The sequence below is a fragment of the Solanum pennellii genome, chromosome 6 (genome assembly GCF_001406875.1).
Source record: "Solanum pennellii chromosome 6, SPENNV200".
Classification (NCBI taxonomy): Eukaryota; Viridiplantae; Streptophyta; class Magnoliopsida; order Solanales; family Solanaceae; genus Solanum; species Solanum pennellii.
The window spans coordinates 53,346,989-53,364,731 of record NC_028642.1 but is presented as its reverse complement, the minus strand read 5'-3'; the positions used below and the strand labels follow the sequence as shown (position 1 = coordinate 53,364,731).

At 34.0% G+C, this 17,743-nt stretch overlaps 2 protein-coding genes across 4 annotated transcripts; both read left to right on the top strand.

The window, feature by feature from the left end:
- The first annotated feature begins 3,754 nt into the window (after positions 1-3,754).
- LOC107023126 (probable serine/threonine-protein kinase SIS8) lies at positions 3,755-14,205 on the top strand. Of its 3 annotated transcripts, XM_015223701.2 has the most exons (15): positions 3,759-4,938; positions 6,277-6,714; positions 7,387-7,487; positions 8,515-8,779; positions 8,855-9,506; positions 9,615-9,833; positions 9,931-9,971; positions 10,903-10,971; positions 11,426-11,526; positions 11,692-11,770; positions 11,867-11,965; positions 12,059-12,127; positions 13,057-13,106; positions 13,290-13,466; positions 13,698-14,112. In XM_015223701.2, the coding sequence occupies exons 1-15, from the start codon at positions 4,447-4,449 to the stop codon at positions 13,846-13,848; spliced, it is 3,003 nt and encodes a 1,000-aa protein (XP_015079187.1). In that variant the 5' UTR covers positions 3,759-4,446; the 3' UTR covers positions 13,849-14,112. The 3 variants fall into 3 exon arrangements, with proteins under 3 accessions (XP_027773924.1, XP_015079187.1, XP_015079185.1); XM_027918123.1 differs by having other exon boundaries at positions 3,755-4,938; positions 8,515-9,506; positions 9,642-9,833; XM_015223699.2 differs by having other exon boundaries at positions 3,761-4,938; positions 8,515-9,506; positions 13,698-14,205.
- Positions 14,206-14,442: 237 nt separating this feature from the next.
- LOC107023128 lies at positions 14,443-17,691 on the top strand. The gene is made up of 10 exons (XM_015223703.2): positions 14,443-14,601; positions 14,678-14,747; positions 15,154-15,221; positions 15,434-15,495; positions 15,614-15,695; positions 15,805-16,038; positions 16,159-16,287; positions 16,373-16,434; positions 16,521-16,637; positions 17,582-17,691. Exons 1-9 carry the CDS (start codon positions 14,551-14,553, stop codon positions 16,624-16,626), a joined length of 864 nt encoding a protein of 287 aa, XP_015079189.1. The 5' UTR covers positions 14,443-14,550; the 3' UTR covers positions 16,627-16,637; positions 17,582-17,691.
- Positions 17,692-17,743: the final 52 nt, after the last annotated feature.

Below are 17,743 nucleotides of genomic sequence, written 5' to 3'. Positions count from 1 at the left end.
GGAAAGTGAATTGCACGTTTTTTTCCACGTCAGCATTTTGTGTCTAATAGGAATGACTTTTGAACAAATAAAGTGTTCAATTGACACAAGGATTAGTTGAGGTGTCTAAATAAATTATGCGGACAACTTTGAGTGGCTGGAGATGACTTAGGCCTTAAATAAATTTTATTTAATTATTATAATAAAGAAAACTAACTAATATAAAAACTTAATCCGGTAAATAAAAATTATCCACTATAATATGAAGACCGATAGTATTTTTCTCAATTTGTGTAATAATTCAATGTAACATAAATATGTTTGACTATAATTTATTTTAAGCATATCATATCATCCATGATCATAATGTTTTATCATTAAAGACAAGGTAGAATTAGTCAGATTATTATTATTTATAAATTTTAAAAGTCTTATCAAAAATCTATTTGGATTTAAAACGAATGAAGTAGGTAGTTCAATTTTCTTTTATTGTGACAGCCAAAAAGAATTTCAGCCGTCCAAAATAATAGGTCATAAAGTGTAATTTAATATGGCACGAGGAAAAACATTATTCCTTTCGTTTATTTTTATTTGTTGACAATTAGTATATATATTAAAAAAATAATAATTAATATCGATATTTTATTAATTTATTTTTATTAATTGATGTCTAGTATTAGATCTTTAAAATGATTCAAAAAATATATTTAATATTGAAAATAAAATATATAATATGTCAAAAATATTACTCTAAAGTGAAAATCTATTTTGAAAATAAGCGAAAAGTAAGAAATGAATTAAGTAGTAGTTATGTTGCCCACATATCTATTGTATTTAGGTCGTTCACTGTTCATGATGAGATTTCTAGAAGCTCTCAAAGTTTTAATTAGAAAATTCAGGTTCAAATTTTAATTATAAAATAATATTTAGGAATATATCATTTATTTTTATTAAAAAGAAAAGACTTGAATATATGATAAATCATATTTTCAATTTCACTTTCAGCCCCATGTTAACAAGAGCGAAACTTATTTATCCTTTTTCAACTATATATAGTTCTGATTTTGCACATATAAATGTTGTTTAGTCAAATTTCAATACAAATATTGATTATTGTACGTGAAAAATAAAAAAAACATGCATTAAAGATATAGATCAATGAATTGATAATAATATTAGAAATAAAATTTATTGTCATCACAAATAATCATTGAGAAATTTATCCTACAAAATATAATTTTCAATTTATTTTGATTGAACCAATTCCACAAATGCATAATGCAAAGTAGATTCTCATTAAATAAAGTAAAATTTCTTAATTTTTTCATATTATTTTCACCTATGAAAATAACCACTGTACATATTTATGATTCTTGAGTCCGGAGCCTAAAGAGTATAAAATATTAATAAAAATTTCAAAACGATATATAAAAATTTATATTAACCAAAACGGCAAAATCCCTGAAATAACAGCAATTTCCTCTGTCGGAAAAAGCAAAATCGCAGCTACTGCAGCGATTTTGCAAAATGTGATTTTTTTTTTAAAAAAAATTAAATCGCTGCCTAGTTTTTTTTAAAAAAAAGGGCAGCGATTTTTGTTTTTTTAAAATATATAATTTTTTTTACGAAAATCGTTGCCTTGATTTTTTTTTTTAAAGCGATTTTCTTAAAAAATTTTATTTTTTATTTTTTAAATGAAAATCACTGCCTTCTTTAATTATTTTTTTTTAAAAAAAATCACATTCTGCAAAATCATTGCAGTAGCAATGATTTTACTTTTTTCGATGGAGAAAATCGCTGTTATTTCATGATTTTATCAATTTGATTAATATAAAATTTTATATATTATTTTAAAATTTTTATTAATATTTTATATCTTTTAGACTCCGATTCATACGATAGTAGGATAACAAGAGGAAAAGTGAGTTCAGACTGTGGTTGTTATCTGGATGAGGCACCTTTTTCCTCATATCCTAAGTTTTGGATTTAAAAAAAAAAAAGACTCAACTTATTCAGCTTTATTATTAACTTTTTAGGGAAAGTCTGCTCAAAGTATTAAGTGAGCAATAGGAAGAAAACTCCACACAACCACATAAAAAAAAGAAAAAACATTTTTGCAGAATTAAGTTTTGTTTCTTTAATTTTTGGTCATTTACAAACCACACATACTATTTTAACTATTACACCTCATCTTAATACAAAATAAATAAATAAATATAACATCTTCATTTGTGAAAAATTAATTAAGCTGAATGTCACTTTCATATTGTCTTTCCTAAGTTTCTTACTTATCATTTATATAATATCCTTTTAAAGAAATCAAATTATGAGAAGAAATAGACAACATAGGAACATAAAGGAGAATTACAAATAATAATGGGCAGTCAGTAATATATTTGTTTTGCAATAAATTTTAAATCGATAAAAAATAGATTACAAATTGCAAATGAAATATGAAGTAATAAAAATATTCTTATTGGTAAATTGTGCAACTACAATTATGTTACTCCCTTGATTATTCGAGAGTTGTTACTTGTTAGCTAGTAATGTATTTCTCGGAGAATTATTAGCTAGTAACTTATTTCGCAAACGTTGGAGACCACATCTTGATCTCTTTATAGATATTTCATGAAATTCTCATGATGTCTTTTTAAGAGAATATATAATCCTTTATATATAGAAACACAAGCTAGGGTTTTGGACATAGAAACCTCCAAGAACCTAAATTAAAATCTAATTCGTTTGATAGAGTTTAGAATATTTTAATGTCCACAATATGAATCTGTCTTTTAATTTAGTCTTAACAAATAGTTATGTTCTCCTATTTTTATATGCATATAGACATTTAAACTATCATAAAACCAAATAAACAAAATATTTAATTTATATATGACAAAATCAAATATTTTTCCACTTTACACAATTGATTATAGGGAAACATGAAAGAATCAACTAGGTCATTTGTAATCTCTTACCACTATAGTTATCTAGCTGGAATAATTATAATAACAAAAAGTGCTCTTGCACAGCTGCACTATCCCTAAAAAGATATTGCCCTATTTTGCCATTCATTAACCGTATTATCTGCATTTCAAAAAAGATGACCTGATTTGACTTTAAACGAAGTTTAAGAAAAGAAAGAAAATTATCTACTCTTGTCATTTTAAATCAAAGTTATATCAAATGTATCAAAGTGTCCTTTAATTTTGTGGTATTAAATATGCCACATGGAAAATTAAAATTAAATTATTGTCAAAAAAGGAAAAACGACATTCTTTTTGAAAAAAATTAAAAAGAAAATAGAAATATTTTTTTTAAAACGAAAAGAGTAACACAATAAGAGTAGTTTTATATTACTTAATTCATATTCTTATAACATTATTTTTCTTAAAAGTAATACTTTATTAAATTAATCTAACTCTAAAGTTTATTATTACTGTAATAAAATATAGAGTCAAAGTAAAATCAAAGGTAGCTAGCAGTGCAGTAGAAAGAAAAGTTTAAGTTTCTTTTTCAAATATTCTACTCTGTGTTAGTTTTACAGGCTTACAGCAATTAACCACTTATTGCCACTCTCATAGTTGCAAACTTGTACTCTGTCGGGAGCTAAAATCAGACCAATAGCCATTCACCATTGAGTTTTGTGTGTAAAATAGAGAGATCCAAAGCAGGTAACTTGATTTTTCTTTTTCAATTTCCTTTAACAGCATAATACTACTCATGGTACCCTTTTTCTTTGTTTTTCTATGACCATGAAATTCCTGGGAATATTGGTTTGGTGTAGTGATACTGGTACCTCAGAAAAACCAAGTGGGTCATTCTTGATTAGTGAGGTCCTACTTTCCCCACTCCCACTTGTTGTTTTTGCCCTCACCCCCACTCTTTCAAAAACTGACCACTGAAGGCCCTTTTTCACTTTAATTGACACATTTATTTCAACTGTACAATTTAGTCTTTCTTCTTTTTGTCCATTTTCTACATCTTCATTTGCATTTTTCATACCCTTTTCTTGGTTTGCTCTAGGTGTTTAAGGGATAAAGGAACAATCTTTTTTGGTTTAGGCTGAGTTCTTGAATTTGTGTTCAAGATTGAGTCTTTTTGCTGCTCTGTAGGGAAGTGGCAACTGGAGTTTCTTCACAAACGAAGTAAAGTTTGGCTCTTGGATTTGATTTGGTTAAAAACAAGCTTAAAATATGCAGTTCTTGTTATTACAGGTTTTAAGGTAAGAGATTTTTAACTGTGATTCATGATTGTAGTGGGACAATGGAGAGTGTTGAGGAATGAGAAAGTCCTATACGTTGGTGGTTAACGAGATAGGTGGTCTCCGACTTGGGTAACTCATCACCAGTGAGCTAGCTTCTGGAGTTGAGTTAGGCTCGGGATCCATTTATTTACAGAGAGGTTTATGGCCAGCTTTTTTGTTTCTTTAGTACAACTACTAAGCATTGTGGTTTAGTGAATACAACAATGAAAAATTTTCTCAAGAAACTTCATATTGGGTCCAACCAATCAGAAGATTCAGAAGGATCAACATCTTCCTCAAGGAGCAAGAAATTAACTGATGTTTCATCACCTGAAAAGCATTCAAGCTCTAGAAGCTATCATGGGTCTGATAATAAACCTTTTTCAGCAATTTCAGGATGGTTAAATTCAGTTACAAATAGGCATAGTCCCAGTCCTCCGTCTTCCTCAAATGTGAATAGAGGGAATAGAATGGAACATTCTGACTCTGTCAGTATTGGTGGCACTGATGCTGTTTTAGATGCTGTACAGCGTGATTCGGAGTCAAGCAGCTCAAGGGATCCTGGTGTAGAGGAGGAGTATCAAATTCAGTTAGCTCTAGAGTTGAGCGCGAAGGAGGACCCTGAGGCAGTTCAAATTGAGGCTGTTAAGCAAATCAGTTTAGGCTCTTCTGCCCCAGAGAATGCTCCTGCAGAAGTTGTAGCATATCGGTATTGGGTATGTTCGTATCTGTCTATTTGGTTTCATTCATATCACAACTCTTGGCTTACTTTGCTCTAGGCACCTAAAGGCATGCTTAGCAAATCTGTTATCTTTTAGGTAAATATATTGTATATAGATTTTATTTCACAAAAGAAAAAGAAAAGGAAATGGCCATGTCATTTAATCCCTTGATCTGACTTACCTTGCTGAGGTAAATCGTGTATGCATTTTGAAGTTTGTATCTTCTTTTTTAATGGATGTGGTTGACCACTGCTGAACAGGAATCTACTGATTTAGTTTTTTTAATCAAATTTAGACTTTGGAATTCGAGCATTGTATTATAATGGTAATGGTCATTGTGCCTTGCTGTTGATTGTTTTTGTCATTCCTGAAAGGTATTGGTTAGTAGATTCATTAATCCTTATGCTGAATTAAGCACTTTAATTATTGGCTTTCATCTTTGAAGTCTGGGGATGGCCTCAAGCTGACTGGAATGTGAACCTTTACATGATCAGGATTCACTTCTCAACAAAAACTAAAAACACTAGGTGATTTCTTGTCATCTACCTAACCATTGTTAAGTCAAATTACCCGGTACTTGTGCTGGTGGGAGGTAGAACTACCCGGTGGAATGATCCAGCTAAGCAAAAGCTGGCTCGGCACCATTGTTGTCACAAATAGAGATATTGAAAGAAGTATAAAGGAAATTCGAATTGTGTCATTTAGGAGGCGTACTGTTTATGGAAGGAACACCAATACAATTACTCATATCATAAGGTCCTGGGACGTGGTATAAATGAGAACCTAAACAATGATAAGTCACTGGAAATATGAGAATTCAAATGCTGTAGTGAAGGTAGTGGGAGAAAACAAAGTTTAGCTTGACTGAGGAATTAAGTGATCAATGAGTATAAGACTTGATGGATATAGTTGAGGAGAGAGAGATGCCAAGTACACCCTCTACTATTATTGGACTAGAAATGTTGTAATGATTAGAATGGGGTAAGCTTGATATTGCGGGTAAGAAACACTGCCAAAGACTAAATATATTTTGCCGTCTAGATATCAGTCATTGGCTCATAGCGATGCGCATATTTTCTGGTTTCTACTTCTCCATATTCCTGTCTGGTGTTTAAGTGGTTCCAATAGCTTATCCGCCTTAAACAATCAGCAAGAAGGTATATTAGACAGCTACATTATCTAAAATATGGAGGGATTGATTTTGTTGTGTATAAATTGCTCTATTATTTCGTCAGATTAGTTTCTGTTTGTGCAAAAATTTCCCTTTTCTAGTCCTTATTCCTTTCTAACACATGACATATCTCATATTATAGATTTATCAATGCTTCACAGAATTTCAATGCTCTAAGCTATGATGACAAGATCCTGGATGGATTTTATGATCTGTATGGTGTCCTCATGGAGTCCAATTCCTCGAAAATGCCCTCCCTCATTGATCTGCAAAGAACAGAAGTATCAGATCATATTAGTTGGGAAGCCATCCTTGTCAGTAAAGCTGCGGACTCCAAGTTGTTGAAACTTGAACAGAGAGCTCTAGAGATTGCTGTTGAGGAGAGGTCAAAACTCATGGATTTTTCAGCCAGCAGTTTGGTACATGAGCTTGCTGTGCTTGTTTCTGACCACATGGGGGGCCCAGTTGTGGATCCAGAGAGCATGTTGCTTGCATGGAGAAGTATTAGTTATAATCTAAAGGCAACTCTAGGGAGTATGGTTTTGCCTCTTGGTTCTTTGACCATTGGATTGGCTCGTCATCGTGCATTGTTATTCAAGGTACTAAGCATTTTGGACTCTTAAATCTATAGCAGTATTTGATTATAATTAGTTTGTGATATCTTTTAGTTTTCTCATGAAGTAATATCCCTTGCTTATTGACAACGAAAATGCCTGAGATACCCGAATATCCTAATCTCACTTCTAAAGCCTAATTTACTTGTATAGTTGGCTACGACTCGGTACGTAGATGATTATTTAAAGAAGGGAATTCTACTTGTCGTGAAGGATGATTGTTCTGTGGATGGGGAACTTCATATAGAAAAATTAATTCATTTAAGCAGAATGTCAGCATAGGCATGGTTCAGTTCTAATCTGAATTAGCTTCAGTATTTGTCCCCTAGTTCTTGATCTTTCCAACTACTTGTCAGTATTCTGCATCCATTGCTGCTGTGACTGTACCTTATTGTTCTCTTTGATCCCTTTCGTAGATAGCAATTAATTCTGTCTGCACGATATTACTTGTTCTGCACAATATTACTTGTCCATAGTTTTTATTTTGGTTTGATGCATTAGTCATTTCAATGGTGCTATTCTTTGTCAATCTGCTAATAATCACTATTATTTTTATTGTAGGTACTTGGTAATGGTTGGCTTTACCCTTTCATTTGCTATGCTTTGCTTATAACATCACATTTTTTTAATTCTCTTTTGCTTCTGAAAATTATTTAGGTTCTAGCTGATAGTGTGGGGATTCCTTGCCGATTAGTAAAAGGAAAGCAGTATACAGGTTCAGATGATGTTGCAATGAACTATGTAAAGATCGATGGAAGGTTGCTGCTATTCACTTTACCTTCTTTCCTTGATGCTATAGATGCAATCTTTTTCTTTTATGTTCTCTCAGGTGGGGTATACATATTGAAACTTGGTCAGTATTTTCACTTTTCTTGGATATTCTTCCTTGGTTGGTTTGCATTGCACAAATACACCTTGTGGCTTAGTCAGAGAAAGCGTCAGCCTTATCAAACATGAAATGTAGTAACAAAGGGCCAAGGTAGGAGCTACTTAAGGCACATCACACATTGCTTAACGAAAAAGGCGCAAACTGAAAAAAAAAAAAGATTTACATGATTGAAAAGAAATACTATAAACACAAACACCAAGAATATTAGTAGGAAATTGAAAAGGAAGTGCAATGAAGTGAAAAACATGTCAATCAAAGTAAATATCAATCTTAAGTTCCTGATCAAATGCAAGATACCTTTTTAAGTTTTTCACTAGTGACTAGTTTCTTATAGATAATTCTAGAGTTCTGAGTTCCAATTCATAATTGCTTAAGTGCTCATCAGTAAAGTTCCTTTAATAATTAACATATTTTCTCGCAAGTTACATCTACTGTTTTGCACCAGGCCTCTGAGGCTCATAAACTAACATAAACTTTGAAAAAGCTGTTGGTTGGCTGGTTTACGGCGCATACCTTAGTGCTTTCACTTGACGATCACCCGCCAGGAATTCTGTGCAGCTTGCCCTGCATCTCACTACTTAAGGGCTTAAGCACCCTTCAAGCATGACAACAATGACAAGCATACTGTTCAAATCTCTTGATTAAATTCTTGAAAAGTTTGTTTTGTTGAGCTGATAAAACATTTCAAGAAAATATGTATCGTAATTAATTTGGACTATGAATTGATTTTTCTAAATTCCTTCACAATTTACAGCATTTTACGGTCTTAAATTGGTGCTGTTGTTTGTATGATGCAAAGATTTGTTGATACATGTCTGGGATAAATTTTTGCTGCAATAATTTCTTCTGCTGGGATTATTTTCTTTTAATGTACAAATTAGATGATACATTTGCAGGGAGTATATTGTTGATTTGATGGCAGCCCCCGGAACACTTATTCCATCTGACACATCTGGAGTACATGGAGACTATGAAGAGTCTATTCTCTCCATCAGTCCATCCTCCAAAGATGTTGATTCTCATCCAGGTTCCAATAGTAGTGGGATTGCTTCTTCATTGGGAGATCATTCAGACTATGGAACGGCAGACAAGAGATCCAGGTTTGCGGAAAGCACTAGTGCAGGAAATGAATCTCCCTCTTCTGGTAATCCAGAACTGCAGGTAAAAGCGGAGATAGAATCTTATAATACCTTCCTTGATTTTACAAAGGCTTACAGTCCTAAGGAGCAAGGACAGGAAACTTCTTCTAGAGCTGGGCATGCAAGATCTGCTTTTACACATGCAAGATCTCCTTCGTGGACAGAAGGTGTTAGCTCCCCAGCTGCACACAAAATGAAAGTAAAGGATGCTTCACAATACATGATTGATGCTGCCAAAGAAAATCCACAGCTAGCTCAAAAACTGCACACTGTTTTACTTGAGAGTGGAGTTATTGCACCACCAAACTTGTTCGCTGAGATCTATCCAGAACAACTAGACGTATCTCATATAGAGGGAAAATCCAGGCTAGAGGAAAGAGACGAGTTCCAGAAAGTCAGGGGTCAATCTGATAAGAATCGAGCCCGCTTCTTACCCCCTCTGCCTTATCACAGTCCATTCTCAAAGGGCAATGCACGTGGATCATTGGAACCTCAGCCAAATGTGAGAGAAGTTGGTGAACAGCAAGTCTATAGACAGTCTGAAGTAGCTCCACCAAAACATATGAAAAAAGTTCCTGTTGCTGCTGCTGCTGCCGCTGCCGCAGCTGCTGTTGCCTCTTCGATGGTAGTTGTTGCAGCCAAGACTAATCCTCACGGGGACCTTCCCGTAGCAGCTGCTGCCACAGCCACAGCTGCAGCAGTAGTAGCAACAACTGCAGCAGTCAGTAAGCAATATGAGGCACAAGGAGGTATGTCCAACTTGTTAACGAATTTGTTGTTTCTTCTTGGCAACAAAATGAAAGCTTGGAGATATGTGCCATTGTCCAGTTAATCTGCTGTATTTCTTAATCATATAGACTGTGAAAGAGTTGATGGAGATGCAGATACTGCTGTTTATGAGCAACAGAGATGTGGTCATCAAGAGCATGAGGCAGCAGGAGCAAATTCAGAGGGTGAAAGGATATCAGATAAGTCAACCGGTAATGATAGTACTAAATCGGATGTGACACTTGATGATGTAGCAGATTGTGAGATTCCGTGGGAGGATATTGCCTTGGGTGAGCGTATTGGACTTGGTATGAACTGCATTGTGTTTTACCAGACCTGAAGGTTCTTTAATGTAGGTGATTTAGACTCTGTAATCTGACACTTCTCATAATTTCTATGTTCTAGGATCTTATGGAGAGGTCTATCGTGGAGAGTGGCATGGAACTGTAAGTTCATTATCCTTGTGTCAGTTGGGTTTCTTCTTATTTATCTTGGGATTGGTCTAAAGAAGTTTTAAGTGGTATCTTTTTCCTTCCTGCATAAAAAGGCCAACCTTTCTTTTTTATCTATCTAAATAACTAGATCTCTTGGAACCTAAATCTAATTGATTTCAGTTGTAGATCTAATCTTCAAGAACATAATAATGAGAAGATTCCTTGTTCTTTTTGCAACTTACTAATGTCTGATTATTTCTTATAATTTGCTAAAATGAAAAAGAAGAATGAGTCTGTCTATTGCCATGGCTTCTTCACTCCCATTATTTTCTTTTTTCGAACTGCTTTTCCTTGAGCCGAGGGTCTATCGATAACAACGTCTCCACCTTCCAAGGTTCCATACCCCACTGTGGAATTACAGTGGGTTGTTTATGTTATGTATGGAAAAGAAGAATGAGTCTGTTGTAGGTTTACTTTGTTATCTTGGTTTAATCTATATAATATATGTCAAAATCTGTTGTTTTCTCAAAAAAATCTGTTGTAAACTTGTTGTACTGAATATACAATTTGTATCATCTGCTTGTTTTCCCTCTTATTTTTCATAAATTTCAGGGAGTCTCATGCCTCTTTTGGAAACTCCTTTGCGAACCACTTTTCCTTTGCATTCTAGACTCTGTTTACACTTGAGGATTGCTTAAATTCTGTACTTCAAATCTGATGTGATGATATCTCTGCTAATTTAACCGCTGAGATATTTGCTGGACATGTCTGGTTCTGTGTCAAAACATTTGTTGCATGCACATAATTTTTACCATAGTTTCTCATATTCATTCATTACTTACTGTCATCAATTATAAGTGGAAACAAATAAATTGCACTTAAGAATTCCTTATTTTCTTCAACCTGAATTAAGACAAAATAGATTAAGCCTTCTTATTTTCAGGAAGTTGCTGTAAAAAAGTTCCTGGATCAAGATATAACTGGCGAATCCCTTGAGGAGTTCAGAAGTGAGGTATTACCCTTCTTGACTAACATAGGCCACTATCGGTGTTCTTCAATATCACAATCTCTGTAACTATTATCATGTCCTAAGAGATCTTACTCTTGAACAAATTTTAAAAGCTGATGGGAAAATCTTGAATGAAGCTAATGTTTTCATCAAATGCATAATTATCAAAATTTCAAGTTATCAGAAAAATAAACAGCTTGTCACTTTTTTCCTAACTCGTACCTGATACATAGGTATTTAGTGAACTCAAGACATCATTACACCAGTTGGTTTGTAGTTCTGCTTTCTCTGATCATTATAATAATCTGCTACAGGGTTTTCTTGCTGACACCAAATCAATCCAGTTTTCCCTAGCTGTGATGATAGCATCACAGTGCTTAATCTTCTGATATGTTGCTTAGCCTAACTTCTGGATTACAATTTGAATTGTATTCTCTATATTCATCTGGTTTGCAAGGTGCGGATCATGAAAAGGCTCAGACATCCAAATGTTGTTCTGTTCATGGGAGCTTTTACTCGTTCTCCACATCTTTCAATTGTTACTGAGTTTCTTCATAGGTATGTTAAAAGCTATGGGCAGAATTTTATGGATAATATAAAATACACTTCACTTTTATGGTCATCACATCAGTTAATTTGAAGTGGCTGTTGTTGGTTAACTTGGAAATCTGAACTAAAACTTGGTAACAATTTCTTGAATTCAAAATATATTTTGATTTGCAGAGGTAGTTTGTACAGATTAATCCATCGACCCAACAATCAGTTAGATGAGCGCAGAAGGTTGAGGATGGCTCTTGATGCTGTATGTTCGACTTTTTCATTTATAACTTCTCCATATGTTCAATCCTTTTGTATTAGTTTGTGACTTACTGGTGAATGTGCTTTACTAACTTAACAGGCTCGAGGGATGAACTATCTACACAACTGCACTCCAATGATAGTTCATCGAGATTTGAAGTCTCCAAATCTCCTAGTAGATAAGAACTGGGTTGTGAAGGTGGACTTCCTTTTAACTGTTAAACCTTGGGAAATTTGTTGCTTGCTCTTCACTTAGAATCCACGTGATATCTTTTGATTTTTCTGACTCTAGGTATGTGATTTTGGACTGTCAAGAATGAAGCACAGCACATTTCTTTCTTCTAGGTCTACTGCTGGGACGGTAAGTTGAAGTCTAATGCTTTTTCTGTATGATCGTCAATAAACAGGCTCTTCAGTACATTCTTAGATCTTTTAGTCTTGCCAATATAGTTTGATATCTTTGATGGTTGATATATTTCTTTTTCTATAGTGTTTTTTGTTCCACGTCTTGCCTGGGTATTTCATTGTGGATCCTTTGTCAATGAAATTTGTAATGCTTCCATCCTGCATACTGGCTAATCAGCCATACATCATTTTATATCGGCCCTTGGAGAAGATAAGGCCAACGCTATCCTAATACTCTCTGGCCTTTGAATATGTTGTGATTCCCATGTTTCTCCTTCAAAAATGTTGTTGCTATGATCCATGGTTCGAAAAATAACTTCATGATATGTTTACTTTTTCAGGGAAGAGTATCTCGGCTTCCAATTCTGTATTGTAGTTTCCGTTTTATATATAAAACTTCGTTTCAGATTTGTCAAAAAAAGGAAGAAAAAGACCTTGTTTGTGCACTCGGTGCATTCTTCTAGAACAAGAGTCGTTTCTATTTTGATATTGTTTATGCTGTTTTATTGGTCATAGCAATAGAGTTGAAAGTATCTCATTCTTCAGATATTTCAAGGGAATTAGCTGCTTTACTGAAATATATTTGCTCATCTTAGTGATTGGTGAATGTACCAATTTTGATGAGAAGTAAAGCGATACTATTTGGTGTTAATGTGGAAGACCTGTCTAATTAAGCTTTGTGCACACAAAATGATTGCAATATTGTGGATAAAAAGTTGACAGTAGCAGTAGTAAACCATTTCCCATTAGATATATTAACTTTACACGCAAGGTATAAAAAAATTGATTATTTCGTGCAGATTGGGCACTGTTTTTTTTGTGCTTGCTATATTTAGTGGTTTTCCACATCCAATCTCATAATTTTCAAGTCATTTTGTTTCTCAGGCAGAGTGGATGGCCCCAGAAGTGCTGAGAAATGAACCTTCAAATGAAAAGTATGTCCATATAAACCATATTACCCAACTGAAAAATGTTGAATAATGATGCAGTAAAGTGATTATAGAATGCCAAAAGTTAAAATTTTCTGGTCCTTATAGGGTGACAGTTTCACAAATAGATTTATTCAGTGGCATTTGGTATATGATTGATGACGTTGGATTATCAATTGTCCCCTGCAGATGTGATGTATATAGCTTCGGTGTCATACTATGGGAGCTCTGTACTTTACAGCAACCATGGGGAGGAATGAATCCAATGCAAGTCGTTGGTGCTGTGGGGTTTCAGCACCGTCGTCTTGACATACCAGATGACACGGATCCAGCTATTGCAGACATTATCAGGAAATGCTGGCAAACGTGAGTTTCTGTGGTGTTTCAGTCACTTTACTTTCTATGTTTGCTCGGGGGTGTGTTGGATCCTCAAAAGTTATACATTTTTGGAGGGTCCAAGCAACATAGACGACTTGTAGATTCTTCATTATCTTTCGTTCTTCACTTCTAAATTTTGGTCATATAGCCAACCTTAACTAATTCGTGATTGAAACATAGTTGGTTGAATGATCTGATTGTGTTTTTTTGTACATGCAGAGATCCAAAGTTACGGCCTTCATTTACTGAGATAATGGCTGCTCTGAAACCACTACAAAAGCCTATTACTAGTTCACATGCACCAAAACCACCAGTTGCCAGAGGCCAGCCATCGCGAATCTTAGAAGATGCATCCGCTGAGCAGGGTTAATACTGAAGAACGTAAATAGACGTATTTTTCGTTGGATTTAAACAGGTCCAAATTTGAGCTCAAGAAGCTGAAAGAAGACATCAAAGAACCTGACAATCAGATACTTCATTTTAAGCCAAATTGTGATTCTTTTGTTAGCAGTGTTTCCCTAGTCCTCAAAATTGTGTATCTGCCTTCCCTTGTGTATTCATATTGATTCCCTCCTTTGTAATTAAAAAAAGAAAGAATTGCTTAAAAAAGGAGCTCAAGCTCCTCTTTCATCTATGTTTTAGGTCGACATTTATATTTTGTACCTATTTTATTGAAACATGTGCAAATATAGCTCTTGAGACGAACCATACATTAGACTATATTTAAGATCTAAACTTTATGATTTCAATTTTAAGTGTTCTAGTGTTGAGCTCGTTTTATATTGGATTTAGTTGAACTCGTGACTTATACACTCTGTGAGACAATCGTCTAAAAACCATTTACCCTTTTGACTAGTAGTGTCATCATTTGCAAGAAGAATCAAAGTTGATATACTAGATAGATTGATAAACAAGAAAGGACTCAAAATGTCAGTCAAAAGGTTGAAAAAAAATCCTACACCACACAAAAATGAGAGGACAATACTAGTGGTGAGGTAGTACATATGGTATAGTACTAAGCCCCTTTCATTTTATTAAAAAAATTAACACAGAAGAAAGGAATTTTGTGTGAATGGGGACAGTTATCGACTCCCATTTCTTGGGCCTAACCGCCATTGTTACAGTGAGTAAAATTAGCTCTCTTTTTTTTTTTATTATTTCTTTCTCATAATTCACAAAATAAAGAAAAATTGTTGCAGGTGGTTTACCAATTAATCTTTTTTATAATCACAGCTCTCCTCAAATTTGATAAAGTCACAGATTTCGCAGGTAACAACTCGCTCTTACTATTTCCCTTCACTTCTTGTCAAATCTGAATTCCCAAATAAGGTTTATTACATAGTAAATTTCTGGGTTTTCACCTGTTAGTAATTGTGTATAAGTAAAAGAAATAATATATTTTATGTGATTAACTTAACTACATAATAGATGAATATTAAAATTTTGAACAAAAAATGTCTAGTTGAAATACTTCATTAGGAGTTGAGATGTTCGACTAAAACATGATCACTGGCGTATACAGACAAGTTTGAGTGGTTGATTATGTATGAAGCCTTTTTACATAACCAGTTATGTTATATTCGTGGTTCAAAAATGGTACTGCTAAAAGCAGCCAAATCACGAACCAATCTATTACTAATACTACTGTGTGTCATTTTTTTTCATCTGCATACAGGAGGTACAAATTTCATTGTGCTTGCAGTATTAACTTTGATACTAAAAGGTTCATGGAATTTTCGACAGGTAAGTGAATGTTGCCTTCAACTAGCACTTCCATGCTTCACTTTGAGAATTGCTTGTTCTAAATAAGTCAGTTTTTTGTAAGTTTTGATGCACATGTTGGTGGCATTTTGTGCATATTTGGATCAAGAATGAGCTTAATTACATAATAAAACGTGCCCATAAGTTTATAGCTTAGTTAGAGAGGCGGCTCAATAGTTTGAAGTCTCTTTCAGGTGGTTTTGTCTGTGTTTGTCGTGATATGGGGCCTTCGACTGGGGCTATTTCTATTAATGAGGTAAAAACACCAATCTATTATATGTCATATGTTTAGTTGGAGAAAGGGACTATTGCCCTTCTCATATTAGAACCTTGTTATAGCCTCTAAGATTTTATTTTTATGTTCTTCTATTCAGGATATTACAATGGGGTGAGGATAGACGTTTTGATGATAAGCGTGATAATCTGGGGAAACTGGCAATATTTTGGCTATTTCAGGTTCATTTTCCTTTTCCAAACCATAAGATATACCACATTATCTTGCATCTGATTGCGGGCTTATGCTTACAGCAAGATAAGATTTTTATAGTTTAATTATATATTACAGGCAATCTGGGTGTGGACTGTGAGTTTACCAGTGACAGTTGTTAATGCAAGTGACCACCAACCATCTGTTCAGACGGTAGACATCATTGGTTGGATTATGTGGTCTATCGGAATTTCAGTTGAGATCACTTCTGACCAACAAAAGTTAACATTCAAAAACTCCCCAGAGAACAGAGGAAAGTGGTGCAATGTTGGACTGTGGAAGTATTCACGGCATCCAAACTATTTTGGCGAGGTTATACTTTCAATTCGTATTTCTGAATTTGACATCCTCTGGACTAAATATGTTGGATTCGGTGCATACACAAGCACTACATTAGCACATTGAAGGTTTTGATCCGTATATTATCTTCAGATCTTTCTATGGTGGGGAATATTTGTGGCATCAACGCCTGTGTTGGAGGGTGCTGAATGGCTTGTTGTGCTTGGACCAGTGTTCTTAACATTGCTGCTGCTTTTCGTTAGTGGCATTCCCTTGCTTGAGGTGATATCATTGACTTGTTGGTTCTATCTCTTAACATGCGCATCTGAGTATGTCTGTTATACAATTTAACTGCTACTTATAACAGGAATCAGCAGACAAGAAATACGGAAATGTAGCTGAATATATAATCTATAAGGATACGACAAGGTCAGTTCGTTATCTCTCACTGGATCGTTTCACTGATTGTAGATTAAATTAGAGGTAACAATAAATTTTAAACTGAATTGTTTCAGCCCTCTCATTTTGCTGCCCCCTGGATTATATGGAAAGCTTCCTTCATGGTTCAAAACTATATTCCTTTTAGAGTTTCCGCTGTACAGTCGCAATCTTTCCCAATAAGAGCTAAGCTGGTAAAACTTCAATCTTCTACTAAGACTTTTTCTGCAACTTTATTTGTTATATGATTCATAGGTTGCAACAATCTTTATAAAATTCACGAGTGTTGTGCTTGTTCAATTTTTACTTGTTCTGCTCTACTATTAGTGCACAAACTAGTCTTATTGGCAGGGTTGATGTCCAAAAGTCAGTAATTATATTGACATTAACATCTCCGAAATAGAGGTGGATCTAGTATTTGAACATTATGCTTAGAAGAAATCTAGAGAGCGGCTTGTCCAATATTTGACAGATTCATACCATCCATTTCAAATAGGATTTGTCCCCGGACATACGAGCAATCCAACTCATAGGATTTCCTTTTCCTCTTCCCTTTCTTACTAAAGGAGGTTTCTTCCGATTATGGCACAATGCAACGACTCGATATGAAAGACGACCAACTCTACAACTTTAGTGACATATATTCCAAAACGAAGTACCGAACCGAGTATACACCTGAAAGACGACCAACTCTACAACTTTAGTGACATATCATATCATATATTATTATAAGCATGAAGCTCAAAACTTAAAAGTTGAATTACTATTTTGCCCCTCTAATAAATTAAAACTTTTATAATTTTCATATATATAATCTTCTTATTCTCATTCCATAATCTTGACCTTTCAAATTTCTAACACAAATGTAAATAAAATAAAAATGAGTAATTATTCCTTATAGACAAGAAATTAAAGTAGATTCATGTATCTTTAAAATTAAATTTCATCTCTATCTTTTTTATATTTATTTTAACAAAGTAGATTCATGTATCTTTAAAATTAAATTTCATCTCTATCTTTTTTATATTTATTTTAACAATAATTCATGTGACTTTTCATGTTTCCAAAATTTTGTTCTATAAATTTAACTTTTTCAAGAAAAACTTTTATTTACCACTCCTACAATTCTTGTGTGTAGGAACTCTAAACATGTGAAATAATGTCACAATTTGAGGTGAAAGTTGTGAGATTCCCTTCTGCAGTCACGAGAATAGACAAGAATTCAATTACTGAAGCATCGGAGCTTGATGTGTTAGTTCTATACTTATTTGTAGTAAGAATTATAATAAGACTTTTTTGT

Excerpts from the sequence above, each read along its gene's own strand:
- LOC107023126 (XM_015223699.2), top strand. The coding sequence starts at position 4,447 with ATGAAAAATTTTCTCAAGAAACTTCATATTGGGTCCAACCAATCAGAA. Across the intron at positions 6,715-7,386 it reads ATCGTGCATTGTTATTCAAG|GTTCTAGCTGATAGTGTGGG; the intron begins GTACTAAGCATT and ends AAAATTATTTAG. Across the intron at positions 13,107-13,289 it reads AATGAACCTTCAAATGAAAA|ATGTGATGTATATAGCTTCG; the intron begins GTATGTCCATAT and ends TGTCCCCTGCAG.
- LOC107023128 (XM_015223703.2), top strand. The coding sequence starts at position 14,551 with ATGGGGACAGTTATCGACTCCCATTTCTTGGGCCTAACCGCCATTGTT. Across the intron at positions 15,696-15,804 it reads CAATATTTTGGCTATTTCAG|GCAATCTGGGTGTGGACTGT; the intron begins GTTCATTTTCCT and ends TATATATTACAG. Across the intron at positions 16,435-16,520 it reads ATCTATAAGGATACGACAAG|CCCTCTCATTTTGCTGCCCC; the intron begins GTCAGTTCGTTA and ends GAATTGTTTCAG.